General features: G+C 38.7%; 1 protein-coding gene across 1 annotated transcript in view; it reads right to left on the reverse strand.

The window, feature by feature from the left end:
• Cmtr1 (Cap methyltransferase 1) overlaps positions 1-24,587 on the reverse strand; it is a 75,999-nt gene extending 51,412 nt beyond the window's left edge. The window contains exons 1-7 of the mRNA XM_071670255.1: positions 24,430-24,587; positions 21,980-22,197; positions 15,819-15,977; positions 13,265-13,432; positions 10,349-10,516; positions 3,180-3,387; positions 1,564-1,779 (exon numbers count right to left, since the gene is read on the reverse strand). Coding sequence (XP_071526356.1) covers positions 1,564-1,779; positions 3,180-3,387; positions 10,349-10,516; positions 13,265-13,432; positions 15,819-15,977; positions 21,980-22,197; positions 24,430-24,469 — 1,177 coding nt within the window. The 5' untranslated portion in view covers positions 24,470-24,587. The remainder of the gene's footprint in view (positions 1-1,563; positions 1,780-3,179; positions 3,388-10,348; positions 10,517-13,264; positions 13,433-15,818; positions 15,978-21,979; positions 22,198-24,429) is intronic.
• Between the last annotated feature and the right edge of the window lie 288 nt (positions 24,588-24,875).

Below are 24,875 nucleotides of genomic sequence, written 5' to 3' on the forward strand. Positions count from 1 at the left end.
CACATTTGTCATAATGGATAATAGATAATGAGATATCTTGGGGATGGGACCCAAGTCTAAACACAAAATCCATTTATGTTTCATTTACAACTTATACAAATAGTCTAAAGGTAATGTATACAATATTTTCAATAATTTTGTGCATGAAATAAAATTTGTGTAACACTGAATCATCATAAAGCTACGGTGTCACAATGTCAGCCGCCCATGTGGACAATCTGTGGTTGTTTGACATCACCTTCATTCCTGAATCTGAATTTATAAGCTACTGATAAGCAATAATTTTCTTACACTTACTTACACAGAGCAGAGAATAAGCAAAAAACACAGTGAGTAATGCTTGTAGGTATGGCAGTGATGATGGTTTATAAAAAACTAGTACCAACAGAGAATCAGAGCTCAACATCAGCAAGTGAGACCAAGGGTGGAATTTTCCACTTGTAACGTCATGTCACCCCGCAGAAAGTTTCAAATTTTGGAGCATTTCAGATTTTCGGATTAAGGATGCTCAACCCATATAAAGGCAAGGGGAACAAAGAGAATGTTTGAATTACAGAGTTATAGGTCAGTTATATGAGCATCCACAAGAATTTTTCCAGAGCAGTGCCAAAATCAATTGGAAGAGCCTTTAAAGTGAAGCTCCTACAGGCAACAGGAACAGTATGTGGAAAGCTCCCAATTCTGGGATTTGATAGGTTTAACATCTTGGAGGTTTGCTATGATTTATTGTATGGCCACGGTCTTTTGAGAATACCTGGTACAATGTATGGGAGAGTGGTGATTAAGCATTCACAGAGCATCTGAGTAGCAGCAATCTGACTTTTAGAGTAGAAGAGGATATGTCAAGCAAGTGCTTGCTTCAAAAAATATGTATGAGAATTAGCTTGGAATATTACCAGTGGAGTTATCAGATTCCACCTGCTCAAGGTTACATTGCAAGTGAAAAGTTACCTGTGCCTAAACTGTATTAGAAGTATAGTCTCATCAAAGACCTTTTCACTCCAAAGGAGTTCATATTTCCCTGCTGCTGGAAGTAGCACAGTCTTGAGCTACAGGAGCCTCAGGAAAGAGATTCTAGGTAACATCATGACTGTTTCTTGGAAACTGGTCCTAATTATAAATAAATAAAAAAATGAATATGATTTTGCACTCTTTCGCAACTTTAGTCATTCCTTTTGGGCAGACTTCCACATGCATCACTCATTTACATCATCTTTTCCCTTATCATGTTGATTCTTCTAATATCCCCATCCTACAGCACTACTGTCCTGGACCCCACCTGTGTGTGGTTACACCACTACTGAAAAGTCACCGTTTGTCATAGGATAGGAGAACATTTACAATATGGTAGAATGTGAGATGTGACATGACTAGGTTATATAAAGCTTCTGCATGGAATAACTCAGCTGCAACTGAAGAAAATGGCATATTATGCAGTTAATGAGACAGAATTTTTTCATGAAATTTTACATTTTCACTTTATATATGTCCACCACCACATCTTTAATATTCACTAAATCTTAGCAAACAAAAAAGCCCATTTACATGATAACAAGAACATACCTGTTCTCACTATTCCTAAAGCAACCAAGAACTGGCAAAGATATAACTGCTTAGAAAGTATCTCCTGTATGTTTTCCTGGCCCTCAACACTGAACCCTCCATCTGCCATCATGAAGTGGACACCTTGTCCTCCTGTTGTCTTCTGTACAAAGTTAACAAAGCAGGTGATATTGTCTGGAACATAGATATCTCCATCCCCATTAGGTCCATTTTTACCTGTTGAAGATTAAATAAGGTAAACATACAGTTCCCTTTATATCATAAGCAAGCACAGATATGTCTTATTATGTATTATGGTTAAATTGTGATAACTGAAATTAGCTGATGCTACTTGTGCATGCTAATGCTATTTTCAATTAAAAACTAAAAAATTGTACAAGAAAAGAGAAAGCTAAATATCTAACTTGAGGTTACCTATCATACTTGACATACAGGAAGAAAGTATACAATAAGTTAAATCAGACTGACTAGGTGGCCTAAGCACTGCTATGTCAGATCTGGTCAAGTTAGGTTTGCTAATCAAGGTGAGTTTAGGTTGGACTAGGAGAGGTGTGGTACAATGAGATGAAGTTTGGTTTGGGAAGTTTTGGATTTAAAGATTCTGTTTATCTATAATCTTACAAAATATCGTTGGAATTGGACAGAAGATAGCTCCAGTGCATTCTACATACTGAACAAACCAAAACAATAATTTCATCTTGCCGTTTTAAAAAACAATGATTACACTATCTATGTTTTCAAGATGATGAAAGGCTGGTGTACAATACTTACTTAAGAGTCATACAATGTCAATAAATAACATGCAGTTACAATGACATTTCTGTTTACAGACTCTTACATATGAATGCATTAATCAAATAAAGAAAGTGTTACTGTAAAGAAGCATAGGGGAATTACATAATATCATTCACTTTGACGATATCTGTAAAATATTTGTCATTCAAGTTTTACTGAAAAATTGTATCCAACAGTGTATTCCAATACTCTCATGTATAAGATGTACATCTACATAATACATGAAACGTTTAATTTTTATATACAAGAAAAGCAGGCTAACAGCAATCTCTGAAAATTACCTTTTTCCATCTATTTAGTGCACAGCAATATCATTCTTGTATAATTCTTATGAAAATATACATTTCTTATCTTCAAAGTTCTATTATTAGGGAGTTCCCAAAGGGAAGCGACATCTAAGACACAGACAGAAAATTCTGTCAAATTTTCACTGTGAGTCAATTTGGCATATTCCATAAGTCTGGTGTGCTAAAGATTGTCTCAGCATGGAACAAGCTTAGTGTCAAGTTCCTTTTTCTTAATCTTTCTATCTGTAGCTCTAATGCCTGTACCCTCCAGGAACTCCCTCAAGGGGGTGGACATGGCAAAAGAATCTGCCTGTTCCCTCGAGGAACTCCCTCAAGGGGGTGGCCATGGCAAAAGAATCTCCTAAATGGTGAACTCATGTCCTGTTTCTTAGCCTTTAGTGTCTCATCCTTAACAGGCAACTGGAAAAGGCAACTCAAATGCAGAGTTTCCAGGGGCTCCAACCCAATGTTCCTAGCACCTAAATTCTACCTAATGCTATGTTTCATACACCAAACAATAATTCTGTAACTCACCATAATGAGGTTCAAAGAACTCAGCAGGTGCAGCAAAAAAGTCATGAAGCTTGAAGTCATTTGCTTGTAAGGTAAAACCAAATCCTTTTGCATCACAAAAACCATGAGAATCTGTTTTTCGGCGCCACAATACATATTCTGAAAAACCTCCAGGAGCTGCACACACATCAGCAAAATACAGCAAGTCGTCTGGCCCAACTTGTGGTTCCTGGAGGAAAAAAAAAAAAAAAAAAAAAAAAAAAAAAAAAAAAATTAAATTCATGTCAGACAGCCTTTGAATGCTACCCATATACATGCAAATCACCATTCATATTGTGTTAGCACGGAAAAAAAAAAAATAGGTTTTGAGTATGGAGAAGCTATCTCTCCACAAGAGGAACACCACAAACACCTTGAGCAAGTGCAGTTTATACAAGGCTCACAAGGGGTCAGAATCGTATAAGCCCCCAAATGGAGAGAATTCACTAAAATTCCCTGTCCCCTTTCAACCTTAATAATAGGGCCACACAGATGTTCATTACCAGAACTCACTAGTCAGTTAGTGACCACACAGACCTATGATATTACCATCTTGGCTAATGCTGGGACTCATGCATCAACTGAACCATCACTTCTTTGTTGATTGTTAGCATCTGCTTTAGACCTGTTGGCGCAAGAACTTGACACTGTCAATGCACCTGCCCAAACGTTATAAACTCAAGGTAAAAAGGCTTGAATAAACTGAGCCTTTGAGACTGCCAGGAAAGGAATATAGTCTGTTAATTCCTTCCTACTGATATCTCAAAGAATTGGATATTTGCCCATAACTCTGCTCTGATGTGATCTGAAGAAAGGTAACACTAGCTAGGATCTGAAGCATGAGTCTGTCTATCAGTATATTCATCAGGGCTCTCCAAGGCATAGGTCTAGTAGATATTTCTTGAACTACCATTCTGGGTCCTAGCAGAGAACTGCAGAATTTCTCTCAAAACATCTTTCTATGGGAAGGAGCTTCTTTTCCTAAAAGGTCACTCATTTACTTTGTAGCTTAACCAAGTGAATGGACACTCCGAAAAAACTGCTTTCCCAGTGAATGTTCCAACAACTCGTGGGATGTCACTCAAGAGAAAATGTTCTAGGACATCTAAGTCAACTGGCATATGTGCTGGTTTAATTAGGTGCATCTAGTTGTATGTTAACAATAAGTAACATGGTATAAAAAGAATTGTATTACATATCAAAAGCACAAAAATGCAGACTATACTGTACTAATAATGTTCTATAAGAGAGAAAACTCACAAAATCTTAGAAAGAAAATTGGATAAAGGGCTGAATATATTAGTGTTTTGGAGTGTAGCTGAAGAAGACAAGAAACATTTTGAATTCAGCAAGATGCTCCAGGGAGTGCTAAGCACTAGTTTATTGAATTCAACAAGATGCTTCAGGGAGTGCTAAGCACTAGACCTGCCTCAGGCAAAATCTTTCTCAAGGGTACTTTTTATGCAGTGGTATAGCAGATAGAGTTGATAGAGATGCTCTGTGGAAGGTATTAAGAATATATGGTGTGGGAGGAAAGTTGTTAGAAGCAGTGAAAAGTTTTTATCGAGGATGTAAGGCATGTGTACGTGTAGAAAGAGAGGAAAGTGATTGGTTCTCAGTGAATGTAGGTTTGCGGCAGGGGTGTGTGATGTCTCCATGGTTGTTTAATTTGTTTATGGATGGGGTTGTTAGGGAGGTAAATGCAAGAGTTTTGGAAAGAGGGGCAAGTATGAAGTCTGTTGGGGATGAGAGAGCTTGGGAAGTGAGTCAGTTGTTGTTCGCTGATGATACAGCGCTGGTGGCTGATTCATGTGAGAAACTGCAGAAGCTGGTGACTGAGTTTGGAAAAGTGTGTGGAAGAAGAAAGTTAAGAGTAAATGTGAATAAGAGCAAGGTTATTAGGTACAGTAGGGTTGAGGGTCAAGTCAACTGGGAGGTGAGTTTGAATGGAGAAAAACTGGAGGAAGTGAAGTGTTTTAGATATCTGGGAGTGGATCTGGCAGCGGATGGAACCATGGAAGCGGAAGTGGATCATAGGGTGGGGGAGGGGGCGAAAATCCTGGGGGCCTTGAAGAATGTGTGGAAGTCGAGAACATTATCTCGGAAAGCAAAAATGGGTATGTTTGAAGGAATAGTGGTTCCAACAATGTTGTATGGTTGCAAGGCGTGGGCTATGGATAGAGTTGTGCGCAGGAGGATGGATGTGCTGGAAATGAGATGTTTGAGGACAATGTGTGGTGTGAGGTGGTTTGATCGAGTGAGTAACGTAAGGGTAAGAGAGATGTGTGGAAATAAAAAGAGCGTGGTTGAGAGAGCAGAAGAGGGTGTTTTGAAGTGGTTTGGGCACATGGAGAGGATGAGTGAGGAAAGATTGACCAAGAGGATATATGTGTCGGAGGTGGAGGGAACGAGGAGAAGTGGGAGACCAAATTGGAGGTGGAAAGATGGAGTGAAAAAGATTTTGTGTGATCGGGGCCTGAACATGCAGGAGGGTGAAAGGAGGGCAAGGAATAGAGTGAATTGGAGCGATGTGGTATACCGGGGTTGACGTGCTGTCAGTGGATTGAAGCAGGGCATGTGAAGCGTCTGGGGTAAACCATGGAAAGCTGGGTAGGTATGTATATTTGCGTGTGTGGACGTATGTATATACATGTGTATGGGGGTGGGTTGGGCCATTTCTTTCGTCTGTTTCCTTGCGCTACCTCGCAAACGCGGGAGACAGCGACAAAGTATAATAAAATAAATATAAATATAAATGTTAGCTATGTATTAATTAGCTCAAAAGTCCAAACAGAGATAAAGAATGACAATGGTTGCATTAGTTTACAGGGGAATCTGTACAAACTCCAAAGCTAATCTGATAAACGTTTAATATTTAATGTTTTCACAAAGTCTGTTCAGGTCCCTCTGAAAGCTGATATAATCACAGACTCATTGTCATTCCTTACCTCATTTCACTTGCAACTTTGGCATCATCTGCAAACATGGTCAGGTAAGAGTCCAATATATAAGGCAGGTCATATACAGACACCAAGAATAGATAGAGGCCCTAGATCAAGCCCTGCAACACCTAACCAGTGGTTTGAGATGAAACCATGTACATGGAACTTTAAGCAAGAGATGTAGATCTGTATAGATAAATTGGAATGTGAAAGGTATAAATATCTCATGTAGAAGGATGGAAATTGTTGACACTTTTAGGGGGGGAAACTTGGACGTATCAGGTATACGTGTGACAAAGCTGGAAGTGAAACCACGGAGTGAAATGGAATGAAGGGAGTGAAACCAAGCCACATAATGGTGTAATTGGTATGTAAGAGAAGGTATGGCACAGGTACCTGAAGATAAGTGCTTTGGAAAGACGTTTGAATGAAAGCGTGTCAGTGCATGATTATCAGTTTCAAAGTTCAAGTGTACCATGTAATGACAGTGAAGAGGAGGTAAAGAATGCCTTTCAGAGAGATCTTGAAAAATAACAGTGAATGCAGATTCAGGACAGAAACTATGTGATGGAATAACAGGTGGCTTTAGGGTCACAAATGTACATGAAAGTGGAAAAAAAATACCTGTGTTGTATGCATCAACATGCATATGTAGTACAATTACATACCTTAAACATTTATGTTCATAAATACACATTGTACAAACATAGGAGAGAGTAGGCTATCTATCTATCCATATATCTGATGTCTGTTCCCACCTGGAACTCTCTCAAGGGGGTGGCCACAGAAATAGTCCCACAACTAGTGAGCTCCAGCGGTGTTTCTTAGCCTTTAGTGCCTTACCCTTAACAGGCCAATGGCAGAGGGCAACTTTAGTCTTAGTGTTTGCAGAGGCTCCTATCTTATGTTCCTACCGACTATTTCTACCTAATGCTCCTGACTAATGTTCCTACCTACTTCTTCTACCTATTGTTTCTACCTAATGTTCCTGCCTAACTGTTCCTATCCACTACTATTATCTACTGCTCCTACTTTTTTTGCCAATAGGCAGGGCTAGTGCATAGTGCTCATTAGAGGAAAATCTAAAGTTATGAAGAAAGAGCCATGTTAGTTAAGTGCTGTCAAATCTTATGTATGACAAGAAGAGATTGTATGTTTGTGGACAAAATGCCAGGAGTCCACATGTGGATGAGGATGAAAGAAAAGACAGCTACCTGGGTCGGAGGAATGAACTTGACAACCACTTAAGTGTTCGCTCACTACGCAGCTGTCACAGAATAGATAAGTAAACAGTCCACTTGCCTCTGGTATGAAATACAACAGGAAGCATGAAGATGAGCTGTCTAGTAGGTTAGGATGGCTTCCAAATACTATGACTATGTAAAATGAGGCTTAGCCTTCCATTGTAAATGGTGCAGGACTATATATAAGAGTGAAAAGATGAGAGAGATAAAGCATAAATGCTAAAGAATGAATGTGTAAAGCATATCTTTCAAGAAAAGTTTAATGAAAAGCTGGGAGAATCCAAAGTAGTACAAGGTGAGGTGAGGTGATGTGAAGTCAGCTTAAGTTTACATTACTAAAGGCTGCTGTGGAACTGTGTGACACTGCATGTACAGTTTGTGGAAAGAGAGCCAGAGTATAGTGGTATAAAGATTTCAGGAAGTCAGTGGTGGAGAAAAAGAGTTAAGAAGTTTAATATTTTTGAATGGAAAAAGAAATGGTGGGCAAAGAGTGCAGAATATAAAGTAATGAAAAGAAAAGTTAAGATGTTGATACACATGAATAAAAGGAAATCAAATGAAACTCTTTGGACAAAATGAATGAGAATTTAAAGGATACAAACAAACTTTTCTAAAAGGGGGTAAATGAAGAAGAAAAGTATGTCACATGACTGTAACAAAGGATTTATCTAGTAAGAGGAGAGAATATATTTCAAAACAATGAGTGGATATCATGGTGAAAGAGACAGAAGTAGTAGGTAAGAACATCTGGTATACACATTAAGTAAATGTAGGAGGCAGGAACATTTAGGAACATTACGTTGAAGTAGTAGGTTGGAACATTTGACAAGAACACTAAGTAGACACATTAGGTAATAATCAATATGAACATTAGGTAGGGCACCTGGAAACACTGTGCTACAGTTGCCCTCTGCCAGTAGCCTGTTAAGGGAGAAGCTGTAAACGTTACGAAGCAGCACCAGAGCTCTCTAGTTATGGAGACTCACGTGCCGTGTCAGAGATATAGACAGACAGAGATGTGTCTGGTGGTACAGCAGGATTACTGAAACATGCACTTGGATAAGTGAGAGATTTACTAACATCAAACGGGCTCTTTTCATGATGTATAAAACGATCTAGAATTAAGTCGAACTAATAAAAGTTTCTAAATTTGTTGCAGATATAAAAACAGCACATAGGGACACTAAAAAAATGATTTCGGAATTATCCAAAATGAGCAATGTAAACAGTCAACCAAGTTCAAAGATGAGGTTAAAGAAATTCAATGTATGCATACGTAAAGTTATATGTTCTGTATATGAAAATAAAAAACACAAATATAGGAAGTCTGGATAAGGGCTTATCTATACCATAATAATGCATTCTTGTCTGTCTGTCCATCTGTCTTCTGTAGGCATAGCAAGGAAGTTGCCAGGCACATGACAACTAACCTACATACACAGTTGTAAACACGTTGAGAAAGTTGTCACATGCACACCCAACCTCCATAAATAGTTGTCCATAATAAATTCATAATAAATTACTTTCCTTGGCAGGAGAGAAACTACTGGTCACTGGGATGAAATATTTTCAAGAAAATATTTCATTACTGAGCGGGAAGGTTGTGCTGGCAATATGGGAAGTATGAAAAGTAGATGGATAATTGCTGGGTGAGTGCTTGGAAGCAATTAAGAATGTTATCTGCCATTCAGGGTGAGGAGGTGAAGGTGAGTATGGTAGACTGGGTGGGAGACAGTGGAAGTGGTATGGGAAGGTGTGGTGACCAGGAAGGGTGAATGTGAAGGTGTTGAGTCCTAGATGAAAGAGGATGGTTGTGGTGAGAGAGGGTGTGGTAGCTAGGGAGAAAGGGAGAAGTGGCATAGGGCATGGTGGTGGTGTGGTAGGGTGTGGTAGCTGAGGAAGGAGGGTGTGGTGGCCAGTGTGGGAAGGTATAGTTGTGGTGAGGGAGTGTATGGTAAATCATCTGCAGGAGTGAATAGAGGAAGGCCTCAAGAGCCTGAATTTGCTAAGTCTCAAAACTGAGGGATCTTGTAGTTATTAGTAATAATCTGAAAGTTACGAACAAAAAACAAAAGATCACCCTCCACAGCAACCCTCAACAACTTTCTTGTAAGATCACATACTGAACATTAGGTAGAGTTCTGCAATCCAAATAAAAAAAAGGACAAAGTCAGGCCAAGTCCAGAATAGGGCATCAACAATAACACTTGTACAAAGAATCAATCCATATGATAACAGATTAAAGTAATATTAATCTTATACTCTTCTCAGGATGGAAGCAAAAGCTTCTTCATGACTTAACAGAAATTTTTAAGATCCTATAAATCTTTGGGAATTTCAATAAAGAGACAATTTAAGACATACAGGTAACCAGTGACAATGGGCTAATGAACTGAGGGAAAGTTTTCACACATGTACAGAAGAGTACTTTGCAAATACCATGACTGAAAACTGAAATAAGAATCATGTTAATTTTCATTTTACTCACCAGTTTAATCAGGATGCTCTTTCTCTCTTTTCATAAACTTTTCTCTCTCCATATCAGTACCCTACAACTTCTGTCTTCTACCCTTCCTCTCTCTCTGTTCCACTCTATCTCTCAATTTTGTCTCCCTTTCTCTCACCTCTCCTCTTTTCAATGGTACTTTTCTTGATAACTATCACCATTTCTTCAAACTACTGTTTTCAAACCTATTGCTACCATGAGCTTTTTTTTTTCCATACATATTCACCATTTCATGCAGTAGCGTTAAGAACAGAAGACTGAGCCTTAGAGAGAAAGTTTGCATTTGGCCCCCTTCTCTGTACCCTCTTTCAGAAAAGTAAAAACAGGAGGGGAGGATTTCCAGTGCCCCTGCTCCCTCCCCATTTAGTCGCCTTCTATGGCACGCAGGGAATATGTGGGAAGTAATCTTTCTCCCCTATCCTTAGGGATAGGGGATATGAGCTATGTCAAAATATTTACCCCAGTTTCATTCGTTGGCCGTGTAAACATAAAATCAAAAACTGCATCCATGTTGGCCATTTTCAGAGCTGCTCTGTTTTGGAAAAACAATTTTCCCAGTGTTTCGAATGGATTACAACGTGATCGACTTCTTTGTAGCTCCCTGCCATCAAGCTGATCAAATACAGTCTGTAAAGAATAAAACAATACAGATCAATGAAAAGTTTTTAGAAACAAAATTAATGACAGTATGATATGTAATGCAGGAAATGGCAATGAAGTACAATAAATTATTTATTTATTTATTTTGCTTTGTCGCTGTCTCCCGCGTTTGCGAGGTAGCGCAAGGAAACAGACGAAAGAAATGTCCCAACCCACCTCCATACACATGTATATACATACACGTCCACACACGTAAATATACATACCTATACATCTCAATGTACACATATATATACACACACAGACACATACATATATACCCATGCACACAATTCACATTGTCTGCCTTTATTCATTCCCATCGTCACCTCGCCACACATGGAATACCATCCCCCTCCCCCCTCATGTGTGCGAGGTAGCGCTAGGAAAAGACAACAAAGGCCCCATTCGTTCACACTCAGTCTCTAGCTGTCATGCAATAATGCCCGAAACCACAGCTCCCTTTCCACATCCAGGCCCCACACAACTTTCCATGGTTTACCCCAGACGCTTCACATGCCCTGATTCAATCCACTGACAGCACGTCAGCCCTGGTATACCACATCGATCCAATTCACTCTATTCCTTGCCCGCCATTCACCCTCCTGCATGTTCAGGCCCCGATCACTCAAAATCTTTTTCACTCCATCTTTCCACCTCCAATTTGGTCTCCCACTTCTCCTCGTTCCCTCCACCTCCGACACATATATCCTCTTGGTCAATCTTTCCTCACTCATTCTCTCCATATGCCCAAACAATAAATAAATAAATAAATAAATATATCTATTGATTGAGAGGGCCAAAGCATGCACAGAGCATCAGATTCGGGATGAGCAGTGTGGTTTCAGAAGTGGTAGAGGATGTGTGGATCAGGTGTTTGCTTTGAAGAATGTATGTGAGAAATACTTAGAAAAGCAGATGGATTTGTATGTAGCATTTATGGATCTTGAGAAGGCATATGATAGAGTTGATAGAGATGCTCTGTGGAAGGTATTAAGAGTATATGGTGTGGAAGGTAAAATGCTAGCAGTGAAAAGCTTTTATTGAGGATGTAAGACATGTGTACGAGTAGGAAGAGAGGAAAATGATTGGTTCCCACTGAATGTTGGTTTGCAGCAGGGATGCATGATGTCTCCATGGTTGTTTAATTTGTTTATGGATGGGGTTGTTAGGGAAGTGAATGCAAGAGTTGTGGAGAGAGGGGCAAGTACGCAGTCTGTTGGGGATGAGAGGGCTTGAGTTGTGAGTCAGTTGTTCGCTGATGATACAGCGCTGGTGGCTGATTCATGTGAGAAACTGCAGAAGTTGGTGACTGAATTTGGTAAAGTGTGTGAAAGAAAGCTGAGAGTAAATGTGATTAAGAGCAAGGTTATTAGGTTCAGTAGGGTTGAGGGACAAGTCAATTGGGAGGTAAGTTTGAATGGAGAAAAACTGGAGGAAGTGAAGTGTTTTAGACATCTGGGAGTGGATTTGGCAGCGGATGGAACCATGGAAGCGGAAGTGAGTCACTGGGTGGGGGAGGGGGCGAAGGTTCTGGGAGCCTTGAAGAATGTGTGGAAGGCAAGAACATTATCTCTGAAAGCAAAAATGGGAGTCTGAAGGAACAGTGGTTCCAACAATGTCATATGGTTGTGAGGCATGGGTGATAGATAGGATTGTGCGGAGGAGGGGGGATGTGATGGAAATGAGATGTTTGAGGACAATATGTGGTGTGGGGTGGTTTGATAGAGTAAGTAATGAAAGGTTAAGAGAGATGTGTGGTAATAAAGAGAGTGTGGTTGAGAGAGCAGAAGAGGGTGTTTTGAAATGGTTTGGTCACATGGAGAGAATAAGTGAGGAAAGATTGACAAAGAGGATATATATGTCAGAGGTAGAAGGAACGAGGAGAAGTGGGAGACCAAATTGGAGGTGGAAGGATGGAGTGAAAAAGATTGTGAGTGATCAGGGCCTGAACATGCAGGAGGCTGAAAGGCGTGTAAGGAATAAAGTGAATTGAAACAATGTGGTATACCAGGGTCAACGTGCTGTCAATGGATTAAACCAGGGCATGTGAAGCGTCTGGGGTAAACCATGGAAAGTTTTGTGGGGCCTGGATGTGGAAAGGGAGCTGTGGTTTTGGTGCATTATACATGACAGCTAGAGACGGAGTGTGAATGAATGTGACCTTTGTTGTCTTTTTCTAGTGCTACCTCGCGCACATGCGGGGGAGGGGGGTTGTCATTCCATGTGTGGAGGGGTGGCGACGGGAATGAATAAAGGCAGCAAGTATGAATTATGTGCGTGTATATATGTATATGTCTGTGACTGTATATATATGTATACGCAGAAATGTATAGGTATGTATATGGGCGTGTGGACGTGTATGTATATACATGTGTGTGTGGGTGGGTTGGGCCATTCTTTCATCTGTTTCCTTGCGCTACCTCGCTAGCATGGGAGACAGCGACAAAGTATAATACATAATACATGTTAAGCAAACATAAACACACAAACAGTAACAGATCACTGCAGCTCACTTCTGAGACTACAGCTCAAATGTACTAAATATCATTATAAGATCACATAAGGTAGAAATGTTTATGCTCATGAACTAAAAACTGACACAAACAGAAGTACATAAATCTCTATTTTAATATAATAATTCTAAATGATGATTTTAGTTTGAAATCATAATGCAGAAAATTACTCTAAGACTGACTAAGTAAGGTTACATGGAAAACTAAATCCTACACATACTTTTGCATTGAGAACACCCTCAAGAATTTTTTGTTCACAGAAGTTAGTTTCATCAGATATATCGAGCTTCTTTTCACCATCTTGGGACCAAGACAGAAGGATATCTAGATCAGGTGGTGGATCTGGGTTGTGTGGTAGCCAAGATACCTCTTCCTCAGCTTCAACATGCTGAAAATCATGTGAAATATTGCTATGATATAGGTTTCTGCAGAAAATTTTTCTTGACAATGAAAAATTACAATTAACCTTTTAAGCAAAACAACACAAACCTTGAGCTTGATGGTATGACCTTTGATTATGATAGTTCTGAACATTTCTTGTATCTGATGGCTTCATCTTTAACCTGATCCTTAAAGAGTAATTAATCAGTTCTCATGGAAGTATTAATATTAAAACAGGCAGCATAAAATTCTGATCTGCATCTTTTATGTATCTAAAAAATACAGTTATAAAGCAACACTGCTTCTCCCTAAGCAGATGTTCTTCCATGCCACCATCATATCAATGGCCTCTCTCTTATAAATCTCAGGCACCTCATTGTGTGGAATAAAATTGTCAAATAGGTATGTGGAACAGGTGTTTGCTTCCAAGAATGTGCATTCTTTAGTTTGAAAAATCTCTTCTCTCCAAGCAAAGCCAAGAGCTTTAAGGTAAGGTTCCAGAGTAAAGGCTGAACTTATCTGAAAAAAAAAGCAAAAAAAAACTGAGGTATCCAGCACAAAGGCTGTTCATACCAAAGATACCAAATCACAAAAGAACTATAGTCTGTGAAGAATGTTTTCTTGAAGATTACTGTGATAATTCCAGCCAAGCACAGAAAACTGGACAGAAATATCTTTGCATTAACAAATCAGCACTGGTGGCAAAGACATCCACCAAGTAGCCAATACTACGAAAACATCCTGCCAAGAGCATCTATACCTAAAGATAATAATGCTGGCATCATATTTACATCTGTGCAGAGCTTGCATACTCCTCGTACATAAAATCTTTAAGAAAAAAGGTCTGAGGACAATGCCAAAATTTTTTGTTTACAGTGAGAAAAAAGGTATCTGCAAGAACCTCTGTCCATCAAGCTACTAAGAATGACAATATGTTCCATCATATGATAATTTTTGCATCCTAACTCAGGATATTCTTCAAGATGAAAATCATAATACCACAATTCCTTTTATACTCAACCCTTCAGTGAATAAAAGCGTTATCCCTGATACGATGCATCAACACACACTGCCAGAGAAGAATGTAGGCCTCACTATAGCATGGGTTTTGGAGAGTCTCTATGTAAATGTGCTAATATACATGTTTGAATTCTTTGGGAAGCATTCTTAATAGATCTCTGGTTCTTGCAGAAAAATATTTATAGCCTCTACATAATATTGTACAAGAATGCAAAACTGAACTGCTACAAAGATGAACTGGTTAACGTAAAACTCTACAGCTAATGCAAAAAATGCATGATCCAAATCTTTGTTCCTGAGATGACAAATAAGGGGACTACCTGAGAACACCCATCTATCCCTTGCCATATACAACTGCGACTGGGATTTAAGCAGGACTTGTAAAGAATACAAGACCACCCAATTTTTGAAAAGTGTTCAGAACTTGTAGGTCTAATCTGCTCCTTTAATTTAAGGGGTTTCACACGTCAAAGGCCATCACCCACTGGGGCATGGGTACCAAAATGAATGCCATAAACTTCATTCTGGCATGAACCACAATGTGTCAAAGAGTGTCCTTAAGCCCAATCTGAAGTTTTGCTGTCTTACTGAAGGGTTTGGTGGATGCTTTGCACTGTGGTCAATTGAACTTGTACTTCAGGATTTAAGTGTTTTCTTATAACAAATCCCACCTTAATCTTTATTTGTTTGATTCCCTTTTTCTCAGAAAAAAAAAAAAAAGATCAAACCCAGTGTAATTACAGGCTGTAGCTACAAAGTCCTTTCATATCAATTTCATGATGCAATCCTTTAAGAATTGAATTCATTTGCAGTTCCTCTACAGTTTTCCTTGACGGGTGGCTGAGAAATCTACCTTCACACTTGACCTCTATCAACACTGGATATATCCACTTTTCAAACTCTATGAGTCCCATAAGTTTTAAGAGTTGACTCTGACTAGTAAAGGAAATATTCTGAGAAACTGTTTAAGAGTGAAGCTGGATTGCCTCATAGGGCTGCCACAAAAGGACAGCTCCGTCTATGGAATGGATGAGCTTCTAAAAGGAATAACATGCACAGGCAAATCCCATAGAAATACTTTTAAGACAAGGAGTGACAAGATCCTGAACTGAGTAGTATAGTGAGCAACTGAAATGAAACCCTATCCGTCAGAAGCAGAAAAACTTATTAAAATCTAAGTTACACCTCTAATCCCTGGTTCCTTATATCTTCATTACTTTATATTTTCTAGTTCTGTTTAGCACAGAACCATCATTAAAATTTTATATTAGTTTTTGTTACTGCAAATTTTGAGGCCAAATTAAACATCAATGCTTTCTAATACCACCAAATGATTAACTTCTAACTTAAACTACTATCTTTTCCTTACTAACCTCCTGACTACTATCCCATGTCAAGTTGCTTGATGCCTCAAGACCTTTAAGCCGAAGACCAAGACCTCTGCGTCCTCTCTGCTTGCTTGCCTCCACTGGAGCTACAAGACCCTGGCCATATTTTCCCAAGCCTTTGCCTTCTTCGTAACCCATGTTTTTCTGAAAAGGTATCACTTATTAATATTCAAAATTATGGAAAGCAATTCAACAAGTGTAAACATACAAAGACCATCAATCAAATTATGCAAAAAAAATGCACACACAAACAAACAGATTAAAGATGTACTAGTGATAGACCAAAGCCTATTGTATACAAGGAGACAAGGATTTCTTTACTGAGTACTTGTGAACATGTACATAGATAACACGAGTGTTATCGGACTCTGCCTATGTGAGGTTACACTGGGTGTGAAAATTCATCTTTCATAAGACTGTATCACTGAGAGTACAATCTTATCAAAAAACATCTCACTCCTCGGGAAAATTCACCCTTTCCCTGATCCTGGAAGTAATGTAGCTAGTGAGCTCTGTGCTGACTGTGACTGAACAACAAAAAGAAGCCAAAGCCTACCACATTCAAGGGGACAAGACTTTCTGTACCGAGTGTCTGAACCAAGTAAGATAATAAGACTTGGGTGTCATCGGACAGTGGCAGCATGAGTTTACACTGGGAGTGAAAAGTCACCTCAACTCTAGCAAGGGTGTATCATTTGGAGCAAAGTCTTATCAAAAAATTTCTCTTTCTTAAGGAATATACCATTTCCCTGCTACTGGTAGTACAGCCTTGGAGGCCTTGGCAAGAATAAATAAATTAACAAAAAATAACTGAATAAATAAACACCTTTTTTTCATACTTGTTTATCATTTCTTGAACAAGCATGCTCTGAGCATGCCACCACCACGTCAATCACCACCCTTCCATACAACTTTCCATGCACACTCAACATTTGTCCCTTGTGTCTCTATACAGTGGCACTATACATTCATTCCTCCCATCCTCAGGCACCTTACCATGATCCATACATACAATGAGAATCCTAACTAACTAATCAACAAAGTCACCTCCTTTCTTAAGAAATTCAACAGCAATACCATCATCTACAACTGCTTTGCCAAATTCTCTTTTCACCAAACCAATTGTCATAATCCTTACTTCACATACCTCCCCAACTCAAACAACCTACATCTGCCATCTATTAACAAACACATTTAACAAACATACAAAGAACTCACTCCATCTCTTCACCTCAATCTGTTATCACCTCCCCATTTGCCCCTTTAACCAATGTTCCCATTTGTCTCTTGTTTTTCTTGTACAATAATCTCATTCCAAATATTTTCTTGTTCTCATTTAAGTTTGGCAGTACTTGCTCACTTTAAAACTCATATGTATAGCATAGGTTTCACATGTAATTCTGGTATATTTTTTCAAAAAAACTCTAGCAGACTGTGTGTGTGTGTGTGTATGTGTGCAGAAATGTTACTTGTTGACTCAAAAAGGCATTAAAATTTTGCAAAACTTTGCCAGGCTTTACTCATTGTGCATATCAATGAATGACAGGAACCTCACTTGGTGTCTACACTGTCATTTCATTATGATGCATATATGTTTCATCAGTGTCATGTTTGGGGGATGGTAGGATCTGTAGGTAGTAAGATGTTGAAGTGTGAAAAAGGAAAAAGCTTTTTATGTCTACTTGGGGGTTGGAAGTTGTGAGTCTAGTGCTCTTGCAAAGATATTAATGAGGTTGTATCAAAAATATATTTGTTTCACTGTGCAAATGGTGAATATTTGCAGTTCTTATGCAGCCAGGAATTGCTCAGTGCTGTTTCATGTGGTTTTTATCTGTATTATATTCCCTTTTGGCAGCTAGGTTGCCCAGGCAGGTGAAGAGTAGTGTAAAGTAAAATGGATGAACTGTCTGTGGAGGATACGAAAGGTTCTTTTTCTTGTCCAAATCTAGTAACGTGAAGTGTTTTGAGGGTGTTCATTTTGTTTATAGTCTTTGCGCTGATGTTTGTTGTGTGGGGAGTATGTATCATACATAATACTGGGTAAGTCAAGTTTGTCATGTGGGAGTAGCTGTCCAGTCTGGGAGGAAGCAGGTCAGATTTATGTCTGCCAAGGTTAAGATGAGCAATGGTAAATGTCTGGGAAAACATAAGCATTCTCTTTTGAGTGATTCAGTGCTCTTATTATGAATGTGTGCAATGGTGCATGTTAACTGTTGCCTGGCTAGTGTCAAGGAGCTGTGATGTGACTGTGAAGTCATTTGCCTTAAGGAAAGACTTTAACAGTGTGGTCAGAAAGAGGTGACAGGTGACAAGAGATCAAATATGAAGAGATTTAGGAAGGCTTGAGATAGAGATACTTTTTAGGGAACTCCACTGTAGAGCTTGAAGATTTTAGAGGTAACTCCTTCATGAATGACTCTAGCTTGGCAGTCAGTTGTGTAATTAGCTAACCATATTTTGTCATTATTACTGAGGATGGTGTGGAATATGTTTTGTACATGGATATGTTGAATGCTTTATCAATATCTACTGCTAATGAAATTGTGTTGGAGGTGGGGAGTTTGTAGTTGGTTGAAATCAATGACAAAAAGTTTTTATGCAGCGTTGAAGTTGAGTGATTAGGCCTAAAGCCATTACATATGGGTGACGATGGCAAAATCTTGACTGATTCATGTGTATTGGGGGGTGTATTGGGGGGTGGGGGTTGTGTGTGAGTGGTTTGGAGGGTGTTAAGATAGGTCCTATGTTCTAAAGTTTCCAGATGCCTTGAATTTAGTTGTATAACCAGGAGTGTCAAAGATATTTGTAAGCACAGTACTTGAAATGCAATTAGACTAAAGAGTTACATTTGAGTCTGATATGCTGTCAACCCCTGTTGCAGAGAAGTTCTTTAACCCTTTCACAGCTTATTGTTTCTGTTTTGTGTATTCCCCAGTCCAAAAAGGAATTACAGAATATCTATTAAAAAATAATGCCCCAAAAAGCAATATACTTTCCTGTGTTGATGTAGAAAGGAGATGAAATGACATGAGGTAGAATGTTGGCATAGATCCTCACTATTTATTTACTTGAGTATGTGACAAGTATGGGATATTTTTGGTGTGATTTCATTTTGCATACACCTAAACACATTATATACTTTATGTTTTTTTGTTTTGTTTTTGAAAGCATGATTTTGCACATCCCATACACATCATTTACAAATCTATACATTTTCATAGTGAAAGCTCCAGTCATGGAAAAAAGTCCATATCATGGTCAGGCCTTAAATGAAATATAGCAGCGCCATGAAAGGGAAAAAGAAAAGGCAAGGGAAAGTATTTATAAATTTTGGAGGAAGGGAAAACCTCTTTTAAAATGTGTTAGGTCATAATGATTGGGAAAGACATGAGAAGGTAGAGAATTCCAAAGCTTCAAAGTGTAGAGATAGAAGCAGTTATCAAAATGGCCCACTCTTGAGTTGCAAATGGTCACACAGCAATCATGTGACTCAGCAGCTTGCTGAATATTGCATGGTCTTGCTAGTGGTGGAAGTACACAAGCAGCCACCTCTCGGGAGCAAAAACCAAAGTAATACCTATAGAAGAGGGAAATTGAACCAACATTGCAGTGCAGGGCAAGAGGGTCAAGTTTGGAATTTAGCCTGGGACAGTTTATAAGTTGGGCAGCTTTTGACTCAACTCTGTCAGGTAAGGATGCAGGGCTAGAACCACTCTAGATGTGAAAGCAGTACTCCACTCAAGAATGAATCAATCCTTTGTATAAACAGAGCAACTATTCGGGAGAAAAGAATTTTCGACATCTGAACAAGATACCTAGTTTCTTAGAGGCAGACTTAGCTATTCCCATAATGTGGGGTTTCCAAGAAAGAGTGGAAGTTACAATAATACCAAGTATGTTCATTGAGTCAAGAGGTGGAAGTACAGAATTGTCAAAAGTGAGACGAGAGTCGTGAAGAGTTTTCAATAGAAAGATGGGTAGAAAGTGGGTCTTGGAGATATGAAATTTAACTAGATTTCATCTAACCTCATGAGATATCCTTTCCAAGTTGACATTATTGAGGAAGCTGTGACAATATGATATACATATCGAGTGAGAGAAGGAGCAGAATTGAAGGCTGAGGATGAATGCTGTGCTAAGTCATCAGCGTATGAGTGCATTTGATTATTTGTGGAACAGCAGAAATCGGTGAAAAAAGGAGAAAAAGTGTAGGGGGACAGGACAGAACCTTGAGGGACACTGCAACTGATGCAGAAAAAGGAGGAAGCTGATCCATCAATAACCTCAGAGACAGATATGAAGGAGCAAAGTGAGGGAGGGAAGCCAAAAGAAGGGAGCTTATAGATGTGATCCTGATGCCACACCCTGTCAAAAAGCTGTGGATATGTCAGGGGTAACACAAAATCTTTCACAGATGATGACCAGACATTATTGAGATAGAAAAAATATCACCATTGGATCTTACCTTATGGATGTCATACTGGTGATCAGAGAGAAGACTGTGGTTTTCGAAGTGTCTAAGGATATGGGAGGTGAGAAGGGATTCAAAGAATTTGGAAATAGTAGAAGTCAAAGCAGCAGGACGATAGTTAGAGGGGTTGGAATGGTCACCCTTCTTAGGGATAGGATGTATCAATGACAGACAAGCAAGCAAAGTATTTATATCTTTATGTATTATTTTCATATCATTTACACTGAAAGGACAATATTCATATAAATTAATAAAAAACGATTTTTGTCAAATACATAAACAATAATATTGGAGAAGCTGTTTCTTTACTGTTAAACTGACAATAGTTGTTTAGTAAATCTCTCAACCTGCAATGATGATGCAGTTATGGATGATTGTGATGTGTGATATTCTTCCCACCTGTGATTTCAGGCTCTAGGCAACATCTGTGGATAAGATATAGTCATACGTAAGCTGGGAATTCAAATGGGGATGCAAAGATTTAGGTCCACAGTCATTGTGTGGTGCACTCTATTATGGCCAGCCACAACAGTGGCACAACATAATAAAAAGGTTAAGACTTTAAGTGAGTTGTGTTTCAGTAGGTTAAGGGTGGGTGTAAGGGTGTTTCAAGGCGATTTTTTCATGGCTGTCTTGTTTTGGGTAGTGGTTGGTTGTGGCAAATTTTTGAGCAGTTTTTCACATGAATGTCTGTTTGCTCCTTGGGAGAAGGGATGATGTTGGATTGGGTTACTGGTATGTTATTCACCACAGTTGGGTGTTGTTGGTTTTATGGTTCACCGTGTAATGAAAGGACTTTAGAGTGGTTAAGTTGGTGACTGATCTTTTAGAATGAATTTCTTCGATGATATCTGTTGATGGTTAATGATTTTGAATGTTTCCTTGCATTATGAGGTTTACAACTTGTAGGGGGTGGTTTGTACTACCATTCAACTGCTTTGAGATCTATTTGAGAGAAGTTTGAGTTAAATTGTTTTCTATGTCCAAGTATAGACTTAAAAATCCTGCCTTGGTTGACAGATCTGATAAAGCATTGGCAGTGTGACTGTATGGCCTAGGGATGCAAAATGATTTAAGAAGATTTGGAGCTTGGATGATATAAACTGAGCAAATTCTGGCCAACTTGTTTTCTTACATCATTTTTGCTGTGTGAGGTGAAATGTTTTCAGAATGGGTTTGAAGTCACAGAAGACTTCATGTAATGTGTAGTGTTAGTATGTAAAAGGTAATGTCTAGTGAAGCTGGCTTCTGGAGGTGGTAGGTTGTAAGTCTGGCTGGTAGGTTGCACTGGTAGAGAATTTCAAAGGAATGCATTTGGTTTCTGAACAGTTCACCTCAGGGATCTTGAGTGTGTGTTGAGCCAAGCCTAATGGAAGGCAATGAAATTTCTGTATAAATAAATGTATATCAGTCTCTATTTAAATTTACAACATGGCGTAATGTGCACTAACTGGCTAAACTCGGTCTTTATGCTACATTCTGGTTTAAAGAACAATACCACTTCCTCTGTTTATTGGTCTGCTGAGCATTCTTATTTCAACAGCATAGTGGTGAAACAAATGCATTCTAGTCAGATTAATGGGAAGGCATGTCAATAACAGAAGAAGTCAGGGTATTCCCTGAAATGAGTGAAGCTCTCTATGGTTCTTCCTGAGAGAATACACAGCATGCCTACCATCATACGTTGTGCAAAACTGCTGTAACTGCTATTGTTGGGCAAGCCAATTTTGCTGTCACTCTGTTGTGATGAGCTGTTTCCATTTTTCAAGTTATTTTCCTCACTTTCACTTTCTGTTGAAATTTCTCTATCATCCACATCTATGCTGAGGCGAGGATGCCGCCTAGATCCTTTCAATGAAAAACTAGGAGTCTCATCTTCTGATGATGATGTATCTGTCAAAACAGTTGTAAAAAGTATTCAAGGCATGATTTATATTTTAAAAAAATCCCACCAAACAGAAAGGACTAATTACTGATAAGCTTGGTGAGTATAGTGTGACATATTCTTAAAAGCAATATCCACCCAATATCATTACACCATTCTCAAGTGAAACCTAATATCATTACTACATTCCCAAGTGCAAATTACAGATGCTTCTCGACTTATGGTGGGTTATATTCTGGTAAACCCATTGTAAATTGAAAATATCGTGAGTCGAAAATACATTTAATACGGTACATCTAACCTACCAAACACCACAGCTTAGCCTAGCATACCCTGAATGTACTCAGAACACTTACATTAGCCTACAGTTGGACAAAATCATCTAACACAAAGTCTATCTTAAAGTAAAGTGTTGAATATTGCACCTCTGTAAATTTGAAAAGCTGTAAGTCGGGAGCATCTGTACTTCCATTATTCCATTCCCAATTAAATCAGGTAGATCAGGTACATAAGCCTCTTCAACTTCACTTACACATCCTCAACCCATGCTAAGTGTGTTAGAGAGAAGCATGGACCTCCTTCCTCATAAAAATGCTCCCTACTTTTTCACTTTACAAACTAAGATGATTCTTCAATTGGGATCAGTGTCTCCATTCATACCACCTCCACTCATACACACACACTGGCTCCACAACATTCAATTATCAAGAGAACTCCAGTGCTGCTTCTTAGCCTTTAGTGCCTCACCTTTAACAGGCAACTGGCAGAGGGCAAGTCTTGTGCAGTATTTGTAAAGGCTCCTACCTTAGGTTCCCACTAACTACCTCTACCTAATGTTCCTACTATTACTTAAATCTACTGCTCCTAAATTTTTGCCAAAAGGCAGGGCTAGCACAAAGCACTCACCACAGGAAAATCTTTAGTTATGAAGAATGAGCTGTGTATGTTAAGCGTTATGTGTGTCAAGAAAAGACTGTTTTTTGGCTAGAATGCCAGTAGTCTATGTGTGGGTGTCGCAGAAAAAAAAAGACAACTACCTGGGTCAGAGGAGTGCAGCCTGACAACTACTGAAGTGCTAGCTCACCACGCAAATGTCGCTTAACCCTCCCAATACCCTGGCAAGTAGTACTGGTGGTGTACCTTCCTGGTCATTGGCTGCCAACCAACTACTACCTAATAACAGATCACATATTCCATGTCTAGCACTGAAATGAAATTTACATTGTGCTTTTCACAATTCATGATACTTTACTTGGATACAGGGAACCAATACATGTTTATGGAGATGTAAACTACTTTCATGTTTTTGCATTAATCAATTTTCATTAAGCCCCACATTTTTCTTTTCATAATACACCTCTATCAAATCAATTATCGAGAAAAGTGTTGCAGAAAAAAAACTATTCATAACTCCTTTTTGGTATATCATGCAATGTTTCCATTGGAGAATATCGAAGATTCTAAAGCTCGAGCTTGCCCACCCTCTTCATGTTCCCTTTCACTCTTTCAGCTCGAGCTTGCCCACCCTCTTTATGTTCCCTTCCACTCTTTCAGGATATCAGGGTCTCAAAAGTTTCTATGATTTCTACGAGTGTGTCACCTATGTCAACATCAATGAACCACACATTTTTCAAGATCTTCGAAACCTCACCACAAAAGTCTTGCATTTCATCACAAAAAAGTACTATTTACCATCATGTTTTCCATTTAAACAACACCTTCGCAAAATATCACTTACCACTAATCTGGTAGTTTACTATTTCGGCTTCTAGACTTGGTTAAGTGAGGTTTTGATTATTTGTATAACTTTCTAAAGGGGTTTCACAAAGTTTCACATTAATCAAACACCTATTTTCTCTTATGCTCATAACCCTTAGCACTATCTGCTTATCTATAATAGTAAAATAAATACAATACATGAACTGATCCCAATAAAAATGAACTACGCTTATTCTGTTACATACGTAATGAAGTACATTTCCAAATTATCATTCAAATTCTAAATGGGCCAGAGTTGCGCCAGTGAACAGGTACATTAATAATATACTATGCTAAAGTTCTGTTGGCAACATTTAGATTCTTAGATATAGAGCACAACAATAGGATATAAGAAAAGAACCAAGATTTTTCGTATTCTTTCTATTTCCTTCATCGTGAAGGCCACGATAAGCTTACATGACCAATGACTAGCCAGGACATGAACCTGGTATGACACTGTTAGCGGTGGCTTGTTAACTTACCTGACTCACTGAGAGTCCGCTTTAGACCTTTATTTTCCATTTTGATGAAGCTAATCTCAGTCAAATTGTAATTTTTAGGCGACTACCATAGGCCATCAAAACTCGAAGCGTGTGTGTATCGAAACAAAATAAACATATATACAGCGGTTAGTAATACAAACAATCTCCAACTTGAAACACTAATTTCTAGATATGTAAATATTTCTGTACCATACATGTTTCATAAAAACTCAATATACATATTTTGCTATAAGTATTTGTCTCCGTAACGCGTAAATGAAGATATATCAAAAAGATAAACACATTGGAGAAAGGCTTCGGTATAATTTCAACAAGGATTGAATGAAATTGATATACAGGCACTTTACTTGTCATGAACAAGTAAAAGAATTCGGGTTCCAAATTGATTCTTTGTCGAAAGATATATTTAGTATTTTCATTATGTA

The sequence above is a fragment of the Panulirus ornatus genome, chromosome 2 (assembly GCF_036320965.1).
Source record: "Panulirus ornatus isolate Po-2019 chromosome 2, ASM3632096v1, whole genome shotgun sequence".
NCBI classification, from domain to species: Eukaryota; Metazoa; Arthropoda; class Malacostraca; order Decapoda; family Palinuridae; genus Panulirus; species Panulirus ornatus.